The following is a 19,262-nucleotide window of genomic DNA, read 5'->3' as shown; positions in this document are numbered from 1 at the left end:
TTGTTATTGATATATTTTAAATCTATTTTAACAAATCCAACAATTAACCAAACTAATTAAATCGACCAAATCGTTCTTTTAACCGTTCAAAATGGATCAATCAAAACGACATATCGACGGTTTAAAATTTACTAAACCAATGTCAATGTTGTAGATATGCATTTCGGTCAATAAATTTACCAAACAAACCAAACCACTCACACCCATATTTAAAAACAAACATCTTATTTGAAGCCTAGAAATATACTACATGCATGACCTATGATATAACGAAAAGACACAACGAGTCATAACCTTTGCCTTCGTAAGATGAACTTGACCACAATCGACACAATGAGTTATGAGTTGATTGTCCTAAGAAATTCGGGATTGTAATTACTACACGTAAGAAGTCACGAAAAATATTCTCTTCTTCATTTCGACTCTCCTTCAAAAGGGTCTCGGAAGAACAGTGGATGAAATTCACAATTGAGATGTTCACTTTTTACATTGGCTGTTATAAAACTTCTTATGTTGGGAGAATGACTGATCACTCCATTAATTATCCCAAGACCAAGTTAATCGTGGTGTCCGAGAAATCAAGCATCGTGGAAAGAATATATATGTGCTATATCTGGGCATTATAATTGAAAAGGACACCCCTCCTTGCGTTTTTAATTTTTATAAAATTAATAAATATATTGTTTTCCTTTCTTTTTAAGAAAGTTAAACACTCTTTGTAAAAATGTGTTTTTTTTTATCTTCGTTATTGTTAGTCGTCATTTCGATGCTAGTTGTTAAGATGACGGATACATGAATGTGAAAATGACAATATTGTACATTTATTTTAGTATTTAGAGAACAAATTCTTAAACACCAGTAAAACGTTTTAAATAAATATTAGTTTATTTTGAAAATGTTAAATGGTGATATTTTTATTTTATTTTTAATATTTAAAGATTTTAATATATAATAATAAATAAGTTAAAAAAGAAATAGAAAACATTTTAATAGTGTGATTAATTATTTGTGTAATATTGTTTGATTAGAAATTAAATAAAATGATTTTTAATTCTAGTTGAAATTTTTTTTTATAGAAAAAATCAAGATACAAATTCTAAAGTGAATCAAATATAATAATATTTTTGTATGATCACTTTCTCATTTTTCACTCTAAAATAATATAAGAAATGAATTAAACATAATATTAATAAACTAAATAGGCTGAAATTTGTTGAACATGATTTTAAAACTGTTCTTAAATCACTTGCTCGTCCGTCGGAATCGGCATCCATAATAAACCTCACCTCAGATGTTTTCCGACAGTCGGCGCTGACAGCTAGTACTCTGCCTCCCTCGTCTTACCAGAAAAATCCAGTCGGTAAATACTTGACCCGTTCGGATACAACACTCCGAAATGCCTCTCCGATCCCATACCCGTTTTCATGTTCTCGTTGTACAGGGCAAAAAGTAGTGCCTGAATGACTACACCCGGCTTCGCCGGCGTTCCGATGGCCGGTATGGCCGTGAATTTCTTTATTACATTCCGGTTATAAATTGCGGCATTGTTAATATTAGCTCCTCCTGTTTGGCCAATATCTCCTCCATTTGGCCAACCGGTTTCCGCTATAAAGATCCCAACATGCGGGTAGCCCATTCTTTTCATGGCAAAGTAGACCGCGTCTATCATTTGATCCAGCAGATTGGTGTAGGTTAACCCCGTACCCGGTGTTGGGAAAAAACCCTGACAGAACCGCAAAAGAAGAAAACAAAAGAATGAACACACTAACAGAATTTGATAACGGAGTTCGGCTAAAATATTGCCTACGTCTCCGAGCACTAAGGCTATCAATTAATAAGGAAGAAGAGATACAAATTTGGGTGCAATAAACCAAAGAGGGGAGAGTTTCTTTTATACACTAAGAAACTTCCCCAACTCCCATCATCTTCCGATGTGGGATTTATACTAATTGTGAATATAGTTTCTTTTATATACTAAGAAACTTCTTTCACTCCCATTATCTTCCGATGTGGGATTCTAATTGTGCCAAAAACAACAAATCTCCACCTTGGCACAATATCCAAATACTAATCTTCAATATTAAAAAATTAAACCTTCAGTGCTTCCAATTGGCGCTCTTCAGCGCCGACTCAAACGCGGAATGTGTTTACCAAATCTAAACAATTAGATTTGGTTTTCCCCATGTCTTTGATCTCGAACTCTCTACCCAATTGAGTCTTCAATTTGTCAACTTCATATTGGCTCTTTGATGCTATCAACATATCATCATCGTAAAAGAGTAAATAGATATAAGACTCATCTTGCAGTTTGCGCAAATACACACATAAACTGAATCTGCTTCTTGTATACTTGTGTTCAATCATAAACTTATCAAGTCGCTTGTACCATTGTCTCGACGAATGCTTCAACCTGTACAATGATCTGTTCAACTTGCAAACCCAATTTTCTTTATCAGCAACTTTGAATCCATCTGGTTGATAAATGTAGATTTCCTCATTCAAATGACCGTGTATGTCTGCGGTCTTCACATCTGGTTGAGCTAGCTCCAAATTCATCTGCGCTACCAAGGCCAACAAAATTCTAATGGAAGAGTGTTTAACAACATGAGAAAGTACCTCATTATAATCACCTCCTTCCTTCTGAGCGTAGTCTTTAACTACCAATTTTTCCTTGTAGCGAATATCAAATTTTTCAGGAAATCCTTCTTTCTTAGCAAAGATCCATTTACAACAAATAGCCTTCTTCTCTTTTCGTAGATGCTTCAACTTGCATGTCTCATTCTTCTGAATAGATTGCATTTCATCTTTCATAACACCTCTCCTTTTTCCATTTTCAGTACTTCGACTAACATCTGAAAAAGTGGATGGAACATCATCTACGACTAGAAGTGCATAGGCCGCCATGTCAAAAAACCGACCTGGTTTTTGAATAACTCGTCTTGGCCTATTCACAGCAATTGATTCACTTTGTTCTGAAGGTTCTTGGGTCAGAACCTCTTCCTCATTTAACTCTTCGTCTGTCGTCGGAGAGTCACTTCTAGTTGGGCTTATCTTTATCTGCTCAAACTCCACCTGTTGCGGAGTACAATCAATCTTGTCTGGTGTTACCTTATTCAACATTGAATAATCATCAAAAGTAACATCTCTTCTGATAATGATTTTCTTTGCATCCAAACACCAGAGGCGATACTCTTTAACTCCTGTAGTAAATCCCATAAAAAGAGCCTTCTTTCCTCGTGGATCCAAATTTGATTCAACTCCATCATAATATGCAGTAGAACCAAAAATATGCAAAGAATCATAATCAGTTGCAGGTTTTCCAGACCATACCTCTAATGGAGTCTTGCCACCAAGTGCAGATGATGGTACGCGATTTACCAAATGTTGAGCGTATGACACAGCTTCTGCCCAAAATTTTCTGTCTATCCCAGTAGTAGGCAACATACATCGAACTTTCTCCACCAATGTCCTGTTCATACGTTCCGATACTCCATTCTGCTGTGGTGTTTTTCTAACTGTGAAGTGTCGAACTATGCCACACTCTTGGCATAACTTCTGGAATGGATCATTCTTGTATTCTCCACCGTTATCAGTCCGGAGAACTTTGATCTTTCTTCCTGTCTCGTCTTCAACTTGAGTTTTCCATTTAAGAAAAATCTCAAACACTTCACCTTTGTTCTTCATCGTAAACACCCATACTCTTCTGGAAAAATCGACAACAAAAGTAACAAAATAATGTCTACCTCCAAGAGAAGGAGTCTTGGCAGGTCCCCAGACATCTGAGTGCACATAGTCCAAAATACCCTTGGTATTATGCATAGCAGTGCCAAATTTTACTTGCCTTTGTTTTCCCAGAATACAATATTCACAAAAATCTAACTTACAAACTTTTGTACCTTTCAATAATCCTTGCTTGACAAGAGTTTGCATAGATTTCTCACCAGCGTGCCCCAATCGCATATGCCATAGTTTTGTTGCCTCTAAATCCTTACTACTCCCGGAAGTTGATACACATGATGTCCCATTAACTGTACTACCTTGATAGTAATACAAATTATTACTCTTCCTGATAGCTTTCAACATCACTAGCGCTCCAGATATTACCCTAAGAACTCCATTTTCCAATTTCACATGTAGGCCTTTCGACTCCAAGGCCCCCAAAGAAATGAGATTCTTTTTCATATTCGGTATGTACCGAACATCTCTAATAATTCTGGTGGATCCGTCATCATTCCTCAGCTTGATTGAACCTATCCCCTTTATTTTACATGTATTAGCATCTCCCATGTAAACAACTCCACCATCTAGCTCCTTAAAGTCAAAGAACCACTTTCGAACTGGTGTCATATGATAAGTGCAGGCTGAGTCCAATATCCACGCATCAGGATGTGATGTTGTGTGTGACATCGATAAAGAGTATTCTGAATCTGCATCACCTTTGTTTTCTGCAACATTCGCTTCTTCAGAATCTTTCTCTTTCTTCTTCAACTTTGGGCAGTTAATCTTCCAATGTCCTTTCTCACGACAGAAAGCACATTCATCTTTGGCAACTCTACTTTCAGATCTTCTTCCTTTCCCTTTTGATTTTCTCTGCTGATGGCCTTTGGCCATCAATGCTTCATCTGCTGTACCTACTTTGCTTTTCCCTTTATCCTGCTTTCTCAATTCATGACTATATAAAGCAGAATTTACAGCATCAAGAGAAACATTTTCCTTCCCATGAAGTAACGTTGTTTCTAAGTGTTCAAATTCATCAGGAAGGGACGATAGCAACATCAAAGCCAAATCTTCATCCTCAAACCTAACGTCAAAGTTTAACAAATCCGCTACTAACTGATTAAACTTAGTTATATGCTCATTCATCGTAGTACCTGATTGGTATTCAAACCGGAACCGTCGCTTCTTCATAAGGAGCTTATTCTGACCACTCTTCTTCAGAAACTTGTCCTCCAATGCTTGCCACAGTTTCTGTGCAGAAGTTTCATTCTTCACAGCATACTTCTGCTCTCTGGACAGGCACGACCGAATTGTTCCGCACGCCAACCGATTCATGATACTCCACTCTTTTTCTTCTATACCATCTGGATTTCCAACCTCAATAGCAACATCTAGACCCTACTGAAAAAGACAATCTAGAACCTCACCTTGCCACATGCCGAAATGCCCAGTTCCATCAAAGATCTCCACCGCAAACTTCAAATTCGACATCGGTGTCCTCGTCCAGGATGACGAAGGAGTTGACGCCCCTTTTGAAGACTCCACCATGCCAAGGACGAACCTTCGGCTCTGATACCACTTGTTGGGGAAAAAACTCTGACAGAACCGCAAAAGAAGAAAACAAAAGAATGAACACACTAACAGAATTTGATAACGGAGTTCGGCTAAAATATTGCCTACGTCTCCGAGCACTAAGGCTATCAATTAATAAGGAAGAAGAGATACAAATTTGGGTGCAATAAACCAAAGAGGGGAGAGTTTCTTTTATACACTAAGAAACTTCCCCAACTCCCATCATCTTCCGATGTGGGATTTATACTAATTGTGAATATAGTTTCTTTTATATACTAAGAAACTTCTTTCACTCCCATTATCTTCCGATGTGGGATTCTAATTGTGCCAAAAACAAAAAATCTCCACCTTGGCACAATATCCAAATACTAATCTTCAATATTAAAAAATTAAACCTTCAGTGCTTCCAATTGGCGCTCTTCAGCGCCGACTCAAACGCGGAATGTGTTTACCAAATCTAAACAATTAGATTTGGTTTTCCCCATGTCTTTGATCTCGAACTCTCTACCCAATTGAGTCTTCAATTTGTCAACTTCATATTGGCTCTTTGATGCTATCAACATATCATCATCGTAAAAGAGTAAATAGATATAAGACTCATCTTGCAGTTTGCGCAAATACACACATAAACTGAATCTGCTTCTTGTATACTTGTGTTCAATCATAAACTTATCAAGTCGCTTGTACCATTGTCTCGACGAATGCTTCAACCTGTACAATGATTTGTTCAACTTGCAAACCCAATTTTCTTTATCAGCAACTTTGAATCCATCTGGTTGATAAATGTAGATTTCCTCATTCAAATGACCGTGTATGTCTGCGGTCTTCACATCTGGTTGAGCTAGCTCCAAATTCATCTGCGCTACCAAGGCCAACAAAATTCTAATGGAAGAGTGTTTAACAACATGAGAAAGTACCTCATTATAATCACCTCCTTCCTTCTGAGCGTAGTCTTTAACTACCAATTTTTCCTTGTAGCGAATATCAAATTTTTCAGGAAATCCTTCTTTCTTAGCAAAGATCCATTTACAACAAATAGCCTTCTTCTCTTTTCGTAGATGCTTCAACTTGCATGTCTCATTCTTCTGAATAGATTGCATTTCATCTTTCATAACACCTCTCCTTTTTCCATTTTCAGTACTTCGACTAACATCTGAAAAAGTGGATGGAACATCATCTACGACTAGAAGTGCATAGGCCGCCATGTCAAAAAACCGACCTGGTTTTTGAATAACTCGTCTTGGCCTATTCACAGCAATTGATTCACTTTGTTCTGAAGGTTCTTGGGTCAGAACCTCTTCCTCATTTAACTCTTCGTCTGTCGTCGGAGAGTCACTTCTAGTTGGGCTTATCTTTATCTGCTCAAACTCCACCTGTTGCGGAGTACAATCAATCTTGTCTGGTGTTACCTTATTCAACATTGAATAATCATCAAAAGTAACATCTCTTCTGATAATGATTTTCTTTGCATCCAAACACCAGAGGCGATACTCTTTAACTCCTGTAGTAAATCCCATAAAAAGAGCCTTCTTTCCTCGTGGATCCAAATTTGATTCAACTCCATCATAATATGCAGTAGAACCAAAAATATGCAAAGAATCATAATCAGTTGCAGGTTTTCCAGACCATACCTCTAATGGAGTCTTGCCACCAAGTGCAGATGATGGTACGCGATTTACCAAATGTTGAGCGTATGACACAGCTTCTGCCCAAAATTTTCTGTCTATCCCAGCAGTAGGCAACATACATCGAACTTTCTCCACCAATGTCCTGTTCATACGTTCCGATACTCCATTCTGCTGTGGTGTTTTTCTAACTGTGAAGTGTCGAACTATGCCACACTCTTGGCATAACTTCTGGAATGGATCATTCTTGTATTCTCCACCGTTATCAGTCCGGAGAACTTTGATCTTTCTTCCTGTCTCGTCTTCAACTTGAGTTTTCCATTTAAGAAAAATCTCAAACACTTCACCTTTGTTCTTCATCGTAAACACCCATACTCTTCTGGAAAAATCGACAACAAAAGTAACAAAATAATGTCTACCTCCAAGAGAAGGAGTCTTGGCAGGTCCCCAGACATCTGAGTGCACATAGTCCAAAATACCCTTGGTATTATGCATAGCAGTGCCAAATTTTACTTGCCTTTGTTTTCCCAGAATACAATATTCACAAAAATCTAACTTACAAACTTTTGTACCTTTCAATAATCCTTGCTTGACAAGAGTTTGCATAGATTTCTCACCAGCGTGCCCCAATCGCATATGCCATAGTTTTGTTGCCTCTAAATCCTTACTACTCCCGGAAGTTGATACACATGATGTCCCATTAACTGTACTACCTTGATAGTAATACAAATTATTACTCTTCCTGATAGCTTTCAACATCACTAGCGCTCCAGATATTACCCTAAGAACTCCATTTTCCAATTTCACATGTAGGCCTTTCGACTCCAAGGCCCCCAAAGAAATGAGATTCTTTTTCATATTCGGTATGTACCGAACATCTCTAATAATTCTGGTGGATCCGTCATCATTCCTCAGCTTGATTGAACCTATCCCCTTTATTTTACATGTATTAGCATCTCCCATGTAAACAACTCCACCATCTAGCTCCTTAAAGTCAAAGAACCACTTTCGAACTGGTGTCATATGATAAGTGCAGGCTGAGTCCAATATCCACGCATCAGGATGTGATGTTGTGTGTGACATCGATAAAGAGTATTCTGAATCTGCATCACCTTTGTTTTCTGCAACATTCGCTTCTTCAGAATCTTTCTCTTTCTTCTTCAACTTTGGGCAGTTAATCTTCCAATGTCCTTTCTCACGACAGAAAGCACATTCATCTTTGGCAACTCTACTTTCAGATCTTCTTCCTTTCCCTTTTGATTTTCTCTGCTGATGGCCTTTGGCCATCAATGCTTCATCTGCTGTACCTACTTTGCTTTTCCCTTTATCCTGCTTTCTCAATTCATGACTATATAAAGCAGAATTTACAGCATCAAGAGAAACATTTCCCTTCCCATGAAGTAACGTTGTTTCTAAGTGTTCAAATTCATCAGGAAGGGACGATAGCAACATCAAAGCCAAATCTTCATCCTCAAACCTAACGTCAAAGTTTAACAAATCCGCTACTAACTGATTAAACTTAGTTATATGCTCATTCATCGTAGTACCTGATTGGTATTCAAACCGGAACCGTCGCTTCTTCATAAGGAGCTTATTCTGACCACTCTTCTTCAGAAACTTGTCCTCCAATGCTTACCACAGTTTCTGTGCAGAAGTTTCATTCTTCACAGCATACTTCTGCTCTCTGGACAGGCACGACCGAATTGTTCCGCACGCCAACCGATTCATGATACTCCACTCTTTTTCTTCTATACCATCTGGATTTCCAACCTCAATAGCAACATCTAGACCCTACTGAAAAAGACAATCTAGAACCTCACCTTGCCACATGCCGAAATGCCCAGTTCCATCAAAGATCTCCACCGCAAACTTCAAATTCGACATCGGTGTCCTCGTCCAGGATGACGAAGGAGTTGACGCCCCTTTTGAAGACTCCACCATGCCAAGGACGAACCTTCGGCTCTGATACCACTTGTTGGGGAAAAAACTCTGACAGAACCGCAAAAGAAGAAAACAAAAGAATGAACACACTAACAGAATTTGATAACGGAGTTCGGCTAAAATATTGCCTACGTCTCCGAGCACTAAGGCTATCAATTAATAAGGAAGAAGAGATACAAATTTGGGTGCAATAAACCAAAGAGGGGAGAGTTTCTTTTATACACTAAGAAACTTCCCCAACTCCCATCATCTTCCGATGTGGGATTTATACTAATTGTGAATATAGTTTCTTTTATATACTAAGAAACTTCTTTCACTCCCATTATCTTCCGATGTGGGATTCTAATTGTGCCAAAAACAAAAAATCTCCACCTTGGCACAATATCCAAATACTAATCTTCAATATTAAAAAATTAAACCTTCAGTGCTTCCAATTGGCGCTCTTCAGCGCCGACTCAAACGCGGAATGTGTTTACCAAATCTAAACAATTAGATTTGGTTTTCCCCATGTCTTTGATCTCGAACTCTCTACCCAATTGAGTCTTCAATTTGTCAACTTCATATTGGCTCTTTGATGCTATCAACATATCATCATCGTAAAAGAGTAAATAGATATAAGACTCATCTTGCAGTTTGCGCAAATACACACATAAACTGAATCTGCTTCTTGTATACTTGTGTTCAATCATAAACTTATCAAGTCGCTTGTACCATTGTCTCGACGAATGCTTCAACCTGTACAATGATCTGTTCAACTTGCAAACCCAATTTTCTTTATCAGCAACTTTGAATCCATCTGGTTGATAAATGTAGATTTCCTCATTCAAATGACCGTGTATGTCTGCGGTCTTCACATCTGGTTGAGCTAGCTCCAAATTCATCTGCGCTACCAAGGCCAACAAAATTCTAATGGAAGAGTGTTTAACAACATGAGAAAGTACCTCATTATAATCACCTCCTTCCTTCTGAGCGTAGTCTTTAACTACCAATTTTTCCTTGTAGCGAATATCAAATTTTTCAGGAAATCCTTCTTTCTTAGCAAAGATCCATTTACAACAAATAGCCTTCTTCTCTTTTCGTAGATGCTTCAACTTGCATGTCTCATTCTTCTGAATAGATTGCATTTCATCTTTCATAACACCTCTCCTTTTTCCATTTTCAGTACTTCGACTAACATCTGAAAAAGTGGATGGAACATCATCTACGACTAGAAGTGCATAGGCCGCCATGTCAAAAAACCGACCTGGTTTTTGAATAACTCGTCTTGGCCTATTCACAGCAATTGATTCACTTTGTTCTGAAGGTTCTTGGGTCAGAACCTCTTCCTCATTTAACTCTTCGTCTGTCGTCGGAGAGTCACTTCTAGTTGGGCTTATCTTTATCTGCTCAAACTCCACCTGTTGCGGAGTACAATCAATCTTGTCTGGTGTTACCTTATTCAACATTGAATAATCATCAAAAGTAACATCTCTTCTGATAATGATTTTCTTTGCATCCAAACACCAGAGGCGATACTCTTTAACTCCTGTAGTAAATCCCATAAAAAGAGCCTTCTTTCCTCGTGGATCCAAATTTGATTCAACTCCATCATAATATGCAGTAGAACCAAAAATATGCAAAGAATCATAATCAGTTGCAGGTTTTCCAGACCATACCTCTAATGGAGTCTTGCCACCAAGTGCAGATGATGGTACGCGATTTACCAAATGTTGAGCGTATGACACAGCTTCTGCCCAAAATTTTCTGTCTATCCCAGCAGTAGGCAACATACATCGAACTTTCTCCACCAATGTCCTGTTCATACGTTCCGATACTCCATTCTGCTGTGGTGTTTTTCTAACTGTGAAGTGTCGAACTATGCCACACTCTTGGCATAACTTCTGGAATGGATCATTCTTGTATTCTCCACCGTTATCAGTCCGGAGAACTTTGATCTTTCTTCCTGTCTCGTCTTCAACTTGAGTTTTCCATTTAAGAAAAATCTCAAACACTTCACATTTGTTCTTCATCGTAAACACCCATACTCTTCTGGAAAAATCGACAACAAAAGTAACAAAATAATGTCTACCTCCAAGAGAAGGAGTCTTGGCAGGTCCCCAGACATCTGAGTGCACATAGTCCAAAATACCCTTGGTATTATGCATAGCAGTGCCAAATTTTACTTGCCTTTGTTTTCCCAGAATACAATATTCACAAAAATCTAACTTACAAACTTTTGTACCTTTCAATAATCCTTGCTTGACAAGAGTTTGCATAGATTTCTCACCAGCGTGCCCCAATCGCATATGCCATAGTTTTGTTGCCTCTAAATCCTTACTACTCCCGGAAGTTGATACACATGATGTCCCATTAACTGTACTACCTTGATAGTAATACAAATTATTACTCTTCCTGATAGCTTTCAACATCACTAGCGCTCCAGATATTACCCTAAGAACTCCATTTTCCAATTTCACATGTAGGCCTTTCGACTCCAAGGCCCCCAAAGAAATGAGATTCTTTTTCATATTCGGTATGTACCGAACATCTCTAATAATTCTGGTGGATCCGTCATCATTCCTCAGCTTGATTGAACCTATCCCCTTTATTTTACATGTATTAGCATCTCCCATGTAAACAACTCCACCATCTAGCTCCTTAAAGTCAAAGAACCACTTTCGAACTGGTGTCATATGATAAGTGCAGGCTGAGTCCAATATCCACGCATCAGGATGTGATGTTGTGTGTGACATCGATAAAGAGTATTCTGAATCTGCATCACCTTTGTTTTCTGCAACATTCGCTTCTTCAGAATCTTTCTCTTTCTTCTTCAACTTTGGGCAGTTAATCTTCCAATGTCCTTTCTCACGACAGAAAGCACATTCATCTTTGGCAACTCTACTTTCAGATCTTCTTCCTTTCCCTTTTGATTTTCTCTGCTGATGGCCTTTGGCCATCAATGCTTCATCTGCTGTACCTACTTTGCTTTTCCCTTTATCCTGCTTTCTCAATTCATGACTATATAAAGCAGAATTTACAGCATCAAGAGAAACATTTTCCTTCCCATGAAGTAACGTTGTTTCTAAGTGTTCAAATTCATCAGGAAGGGACGATAGCAACATCAAAGCCAAATCTTCATCCTCAAACCTAACGTCAAAGTTTAACAAATCCGCTACTAACTGATTAAACTTAGTTATATGCTCATTCATCGTAGTACCTGATTGGTATTCAAACCGGAACCGTCGCTTCTTCATAAGGAGCTTATTCTGACCACTCTTCTTCAGAAACTTGTCCTCCAATGCTTGCCACAGTTTCTGTGCAGAAGTTTCATTCTTCACAGCATACTTCTGCTCTCTGGACAGGCACGACCGAATTGTTCCGCACGCCAACCGATTCATGATACTCCACTCTTTTTCTTCTATACCATCTGGATTTCCAACCTCAATAGCAACATTTAGACCCTACTGAAAAAGACAATCTAGAACCTCACCTTGCCACATGCCGAAATGCCCAGTTCCATCAAAGATCTCCACCGCAAACTTCAAATTCGACATCGGTGTCCTCGTCCAGGATGACGAAGGAGTTGACGCCCCTTTTGAAGACTCCACCATGCCAAGGACGAACCTTCGGCTCTGATACCACTTGTTGGGGAAAAAACTCTGACAGAACCGCAAAAGAAGAAAACAAAAGAATGAACACACTAACAGAATTTGATAACGGAGTTCGGCTAAAATATTGCCTACGTCTCCGAGCACTAAGGCTATCAATTAATAAGGAAGAAGAGATACAAATTTGGGTGCAATAAACCAAAGAGGGGAGAGTTTCTTTTATACACTAAGAAACTTCCCCAACTCCCATCATCTTCCGATGTGGGATTTATACTAATTGTGAATATAGTTTCTTTTATATACTAAGAAACTTCTTTCACTCCCATTATCTTCCGATGTGGGATTCTAATTGTGCCAAAAACAAAAAATCTCCACCTTGGCACAATATCCAAATACTAATCTTCAATATTAAAAAATTAAACCTTCAGTGCTTCCAATTGGCGCTCTTCAGCGCCGACTCAAACGCGGAATGTGTTTACCAAATCTAAACAATTAGATTTGGTTTTCCCCATGTCTTTGATCTCGAACTCTCTACCCAATTGAGTCTTCAATTTGTCAACTTCATATTGGCTCTTTGATGCTATCAACATATCATCATCGTAAAAGAGTAAATAGATATAAGACTCATCTTGCAGTTTGCGCAAATACACACATAAACTGAATCTGCTTCTTGTATACTTGTGTTCAATCATAAACTTATCAAGTCGCTTGTACCATTGTCTCGACGAATGCTTCAACCTGTACAATGACCTGTTCAACTTGCAAACCCAATTTTCTTTATCAGCAACTTTGAATCCATCTGGTTGATAAATGTAGATTTCCTCATTCAAATGACCGTGTATGTCTGCGGTCTTCACATCTGGTTGAGCTAGCTCCAAATTCATCTGCGCTACCAAGGCCAACAAAATTCTAATGGAAGAGTGTTTAACAACATGAGAAAGTACCTCATTATAATCACCTCCTTCCTTCTGAGCGTAGTCTTTAACTACCAATTTTTCCTTGTAGCGAATATCAAATTTTTCAGGAAATCCTTCTTTCTTAGCAAAGATCCATTTACAACAAATAGCCTTCTTCTCTTTTCGTAGATGCTTCAACTTGCATGTCTCATTCTTCTGAATAGATTGCATTTCATCTTCCATAACACCTCTCCTTTTTCCATTTTCAGTACTTCGACTGACATCTGAAAAAGTGGATGGAACATCATCTACGACTAGAAGTGCATAGGCCGCCATGTCAAAAAACCGACCTGGTTTTTGAATAACTCGTCTTGGCCTATTCACAGCAATTGATTCACTTTGTTCTGAAGGTTCTTGGGTCAGAACCTCTTCCTCATTTAACTCTTCGTCTGTCGTCGGAGAGTCACTTCTAGTTGGGCTTATCTTTATCTGCTCAAACTCCACCTGTTGCGGAGTACAATCAATCTTGTCTGGTGTTACCTTATTCAACATTGAATAATCATCAAAAGTAACATCTCTTCTGATAATGATTTTCTTTGCATCCAAACACCAGAGGCGATACTCTTTAACTCCTGTAGTAAATCCCATAAAAAGAGCCTTCTTTCCTCGTGGATCCAAATTTGATTCAACTCCATCATAATATGCAGTAGAACCAAAAATATGCAAAGAATCATAATCAGTTGCAGGTTTTCCAGACCATACCTCTAATGGAGTCTTGCCACCAAGTGCAGATGATGGTAGGCGATTTACCAAATGTTGAGCGTATGACACAGCTTCTGCCCAAAATTTTCTGTCTATCCCAGCAGTAGGCAACATACATCGAACTTTCTCCACCAATGTCCTGTTCATACGTTCCGATACTCCATTCTGCTGTGGTGTTTTTCTAACTGTGAAGTGTCGAACTATGCCACACTCTTGGCATAACTTCTGGAATGGATCATTCTTGTATTCTCCACCGTTATCAGTCCGGAGAACTTTGATCTTTCTTCCTGTCTCGTCTTCAACTTGAGTTTTCCATTTAAGAAAAATCTCAAACACTTCACCTTTGTTCTTCATCGTAAACACCCATACTCTTCTGGAAAAATCGTCAACAAAAGTAACAAAATAATGTCTACCTCCAAGAGAAGGAGTCTTGGCAGGTCCCCAGACATCTGAGTGCACATAGTCCAAAATACCCTTGGTATTATGCATAGTAGTGCCAAATTTTACTCGCCTTTGTTTTCCCAGAATACAATATTCACAAAAATCTAACTTACAAACTTTTGTACCTTTCAATAATCCTTGCTTGACAAGAGTTTGCATAGATTTCTCACCAGCGTGCCCCAATCGCATATGCCATAGTTTTGTTGCCTCTAAATCCTTACTACTCCCGGAAGTTGATACACATGATGTCCCATTAACTGTACTACCTTGATAGTAATACAAATTATTACTCTTCCTGATAGCTTTCAACATCACTAGCGCTCCAGATATTACCCTAAGAACTCCATTTTCCAATTTCACATGTAGGCCTTTCGACTCCAAGGCCCCCAAAGAAATGAGATTCTTTTTCATATTCGGTATGTACCGAACATCTCTAATAATTCTGGTGGATCCGTCATCATTCCTCAGCTTGATTGAACCTATCCCCTTTATTTTCCATGTATTAGCATCTCCCATGTAAACAACTCCACCATCTAGCTCCTTAAAGTCAAAGAACCACTTTCGAACTGGTGTCATATGATAAGTGCAGGCTGAGTCCAATATCCACGCATCAGGATGTGATGTTGTGTGTGACATCAATAAAGAGTATTCTGAATCTGCATCACCTTTGTTTTCTGCAACATTCGCTTCTTCAGAATCTTTCTCTTTCTTCTTCAACTTTGGGCAGTTAATCTTCCAATGTCCTTTCTCACGACAGAAAGCACATTCATCTTTGGCAACTCTACTTTCAGATCTTCTTCCTTTCCCTTTTGATTTGCTCTGCTGATGGCCTTTGGCCATCAATGCTTCATCTGCTGTACCTACTTTGCTTTTCCCTTTATCCTGCTTTCTCAATTCATGACTATATAAAGCAGAACTTACAGCATCAAGAGAAACATTTCACTTCCCATGAAGTAACGTTGTTTCTAAGTGTTCAAATTCATCAGGAAGGGACGATAGCAACATCAAAGCCAAATTTTCATCCTCAAACCTAACGTCAAGGTTTAACAAATCCGCTACTAACTGATTAAACTTAGTTATATGCTCATTCATCGTAGTACCTGATTGGTATTCAAACCGGAACAGTCGCTTCTTCATAAGGAGCTTATTCTGACCACTCTTCTTCAGAAACTTGTCCTCCAATGCTTGCCACAGTTTGTGCAGAAGTTTCATTCTTCACAGCATACTTCTGCTCTCTGGACAGGCACGACCGAATTGTTCCGCACGCCAACCGATTCATGATACTCCACTCTTTTTCTTCTATACCATCTGGCTTTCCAACCTCAATAGCAACATCTAGACCCTGCTGAAAAAGACAATCTAGAACCTCACCTTGCCACATGCCGAAATGCCCAGTTCCATCAAAGATCTCCACCGCAAACTTCAAATTCGACATCGGTGTCCTCGTCCAGGATGACGAAGGAGTTGACGCCCCTTTTGAAGACTCCACCATGCCAAGGACGAACCTTCGGCTCTGATACCACTTGTTGGGGAAAAAATCCTGACAGAACCGCAAAAGAAGAAAACAAAAGAATGAACACACTAACAGAATTTGATAACGGAGTTCGGCTAAAATATTGCCTACGTCTCTGAGCACTAAGGCTATCAATTAATAAGGAAGAAGAGATACAAATTTGGGTGCAATAAACCAAAGAGGGGAGAGTTTCTTTTATACACTAAGAAACTTCCCCAACTCCCATCATCTTCCGATGTGGGATTTATACTAATTGTGAATATAGTTTCTTTTATATACTAAGAAACTTCTTTCACTCCCATTATCTTCCGATGTGGGATTCTAATTGTGCCAAAAACAACACCCGGATCCTTAACCCTTATGTTATTGGCGGAGGATAACAGGGTGTAATCAAGCTTGATGTCGACCGGGTTGGATGCCCAAGCGAAATACGGGTATACATCCAAGAAGAGGGAGGATTTCGTGTACTTGAGAAACTGAAGCATAGGTTTAATGATTTGAGTGGAGATGTCGGCACGGAAGGTTCCATTGGAAGGGTGGTAAGAAGCTTGAAGCACGTCCATGGCCAATGAGGTAGTGACTCTGACCTTACGGAGGAGGCCGAATTTCGCAAGCGATTTCTGAATCCGGTACATCGACGGGACGAGGCTGAGCTGGATGTTACGGTCGGGGATAGAAAGGATTTCGTTTCCGACGAGAACGTATCGGATCTTTGTTTTTGGGTAAAAGGGTAAGACTTGGGACCGTACCCATTCGTCTGCGATAGCTTGATTGGTGGAGATGCTCACAAGGAGCTGGTTCGGGACCATGACCGTAACCTCGATGTCGGATCCTCTCAGGGCGCCGAGAATGGCCGGGTTAGAATCATACAGTTTGACTTGCTTCACCTTCATGGCTTTCAAGAGCTCGACGGACTTTGACGGACTGGGAAGGTTGTCTCCCAATTGGCCGTAGCAGATGCCGACATTGCCGGCTCCGGCGGCGGCGTATGATACACCTGCTGGAAATTACAAGTTAATAAAGTAAGATTAGATTAGATTTAGATGTAGAAAGAAGCAGCTAAAGAGAATTAATAGAGATTTTGGACTTACTAGATACGGCGGCGGAAAGTATGAAACGGAGGAGGAGGAGTACGGTGGCCGAAAATCCCGTCATATTTGTAACTTGAAGCAGCTATTGTGAATTATGTCATCATGTACGTCTCTCCTCTCTCTCTATATATATGAAGAAAATTACCATGTAAATATTATTTGACTTGACTTGATTTAGTTAATTTAGATGCATGGACTTGTTTGGATTAAAGAAACGAGGGTTTGGAGTCAAGAAATTTCAAAATATTTGTTTCACACTCTATTTATGGAAAATACACATAATTTTCTTTTTCAATTATAAAATAATATTAAAATTCACTTAGTTAATTTAGATGCATGTAAATATTACAATTTTGTTTGACAAAAATTCAAATTATAATCACAATCCAATATGTTTTATCTTTATATTTTTAAAATTAAAAAAATAATAATAATAATATTATGTTATATTTCTTTCTTAAAAAAAAATACATAATCTTACCATAAATTTTGGTTGAATTCTAACATTTGACTAATTTAAAATACAATCCTCACCTTATACTAACAAAACTAATAATAAATTTTTTATTGTGTTTTTCAACATTTTTATGCAATATAGGAGATTATACATTTAAATTTAACCCTCTATTTAGGAGACTACCCAACCACAATACATTTTTAAAAAACAGATATTATTATCATTATATTAGAACACAAATTTTAATATATCAATATAGTTGAACTAGAAATTCAATTATATATCAATATATTTGTCATTTTTTCACCAAAATTGTAACTCTTTCAAATAGTATATATCTCCTTAATTTTATATATAACACCAACTTAAATCCTTATACTCTTGAATTCTAAAAAATATAGATTTCCAAACAATAACACATAATTTTGCCTTTTATTGATTTTTTTTTTCAGAATCATAAATAATATAACCATTATTCTCAATTTACAAACAACAATCTTATAAATATATATTGGGATAGATTTTTAAATTATAATATTTTATATAATTTATTTAGATATTTGAGTATAAAAAATAAAAATAAAATCTTACAATATTTGCCGCATCAATTAGCGTTAAACGGGAGAGGGTTATATATAAACTGAATAAATGAGGGTGGGCCTTCAAACTTCTGAATGAGGCGTAGAGGGAGAGGTGATTCTTGAGGGTGGTTACCCCTCATTCAGTCGTCAAAATATCAACAACTCTCCCATTCGGTCATAGATGAGTAGTAAGTACTTTTTGGGTACAAATTACAACCCAAAAGGTTAATAGTTGAAATAAAATAACATATAATCCTAATAATGTCTAAAAGAATTGGATATCTTAAACTAATAGTGATGAGTAATGTATTATAACTATTAGATTACAACACACATTTAAAATAAAAATAATGAGACAATAGCATGAACCTAAAAAATTGTTAACATATTATCAAAAATATTAATTATTACCATTAGTAGACCAACTTAATATCAAAATTGTTACTAATACTATTGTTAGTCCAAAAAATAATTACAAGTATAATGCAATTGTGAATTTGAAATCAAGGTTTTTTTAGTTAGTTAATGTTATTATTCATATAAATACAATATATGTTTTTATAAATTATGTTAGGGAATTTTACTAATAACATTATTCATATATATTATTCATGAATTGTGTTATCGGACCTCAGTTCAAGACTGTTAAAATCTCGAGTTTATTCTTAAAATCTTACGATTTTACAATTTTACATTAGATTATTGAGTCTGATTTTAAGTAAACTCTTAAATAGGTAAATTCTTACGATTTTAAATTTACGGTAATAAGATTTTAAGATTTTATACGATTTTACGTTTAAAAAATGATTTATATTTAAAAATTTAAAAATAAATTTATTATTTATTCAAATAAATAAATTAATATAATTAATTTGTAAGTATAATTTGTTTTATAGTGTTATTTATTTATTATAATTTTTTAATTAATTTTATATTTAAATATATAAAAATTTAAAATTGACTAAGTATACTTAATTATATATATAAATAATAATTATGAGGAGTGATAGAGAGAGGGAATTTGGTAGGGGAATTTAGTGAGGGAATGACTTGGCATCACCTTCATTGGTTGGAAAATG

General features: G+C 37.4%; 1 protein-coding gene across 1 annotated transcript; it reads right to left on the bottom strand.

The window, feature by feature from the left end:
• Positions 1 to 1,318: 1,318 nt before the first annotated feature.
• LOC124922630 (probable glucan endo-1,3-beta-glucosidase A6) lies at positions 1,319 to 17,040 on the bottom strand. Its single transcript, XM_047463353.1, has 2 exons — positions 16,411 to 17,040; positions 1,319 to 1,723 (listed from the first exon to the last, which is right to left on the bottom strand). The coding sequence occupies exons 1-2, from the start codon at positions 16,945 to 16,947 to the stop codon at positions 1,319 to 1,321; spliced, it is 942 nt and encodes a 313-aa protein (XP_047319309.1). The 5' UTR covers positions 16,948 to 17,040.
• Positions 17,041 to 19,262: the final 2,222 nt, after the last annotated feature.

Source organism: Impatiens glandulifera, chromosome 1 (genome assembly GCF_907164915.1).
Source record: "Impatiens glandulifera chromosome 1, dImpGla2.1, whole genome shotgun sequence".
In the NCBI taxonomy this organism is placed as follows: Eukaryota; Viridiplantae; Streptophyta; class Magnoliopsida; order Ericales; family Balsaminaceae; genus Impatiens; species Impatiens glandulifera.
Note: the sequence above shows the minus strand (reverse complement) of the source record. Positions and strands in the feature narration are given on the sequence as shown.

What these genes read in the sequence shown, in the direction of transcription:
- LOC124922630 (XM_047463353.1), bottom strand. Translation starts at nt 16,947, where the DNA reads ATGAAGGTGAAGCAAGTCAAACTGTATGATTCTAACCCGGCCATTCTC. An exon ending in CCTCCGCCAATAACATAAGG is followed by an intron (nt 1,724 to 16,410) that starts GTTAAGGATCCG and finishes CGGTTCTGTCAG; the next exon opens with GGTTTTTTCCCAACACCGGG.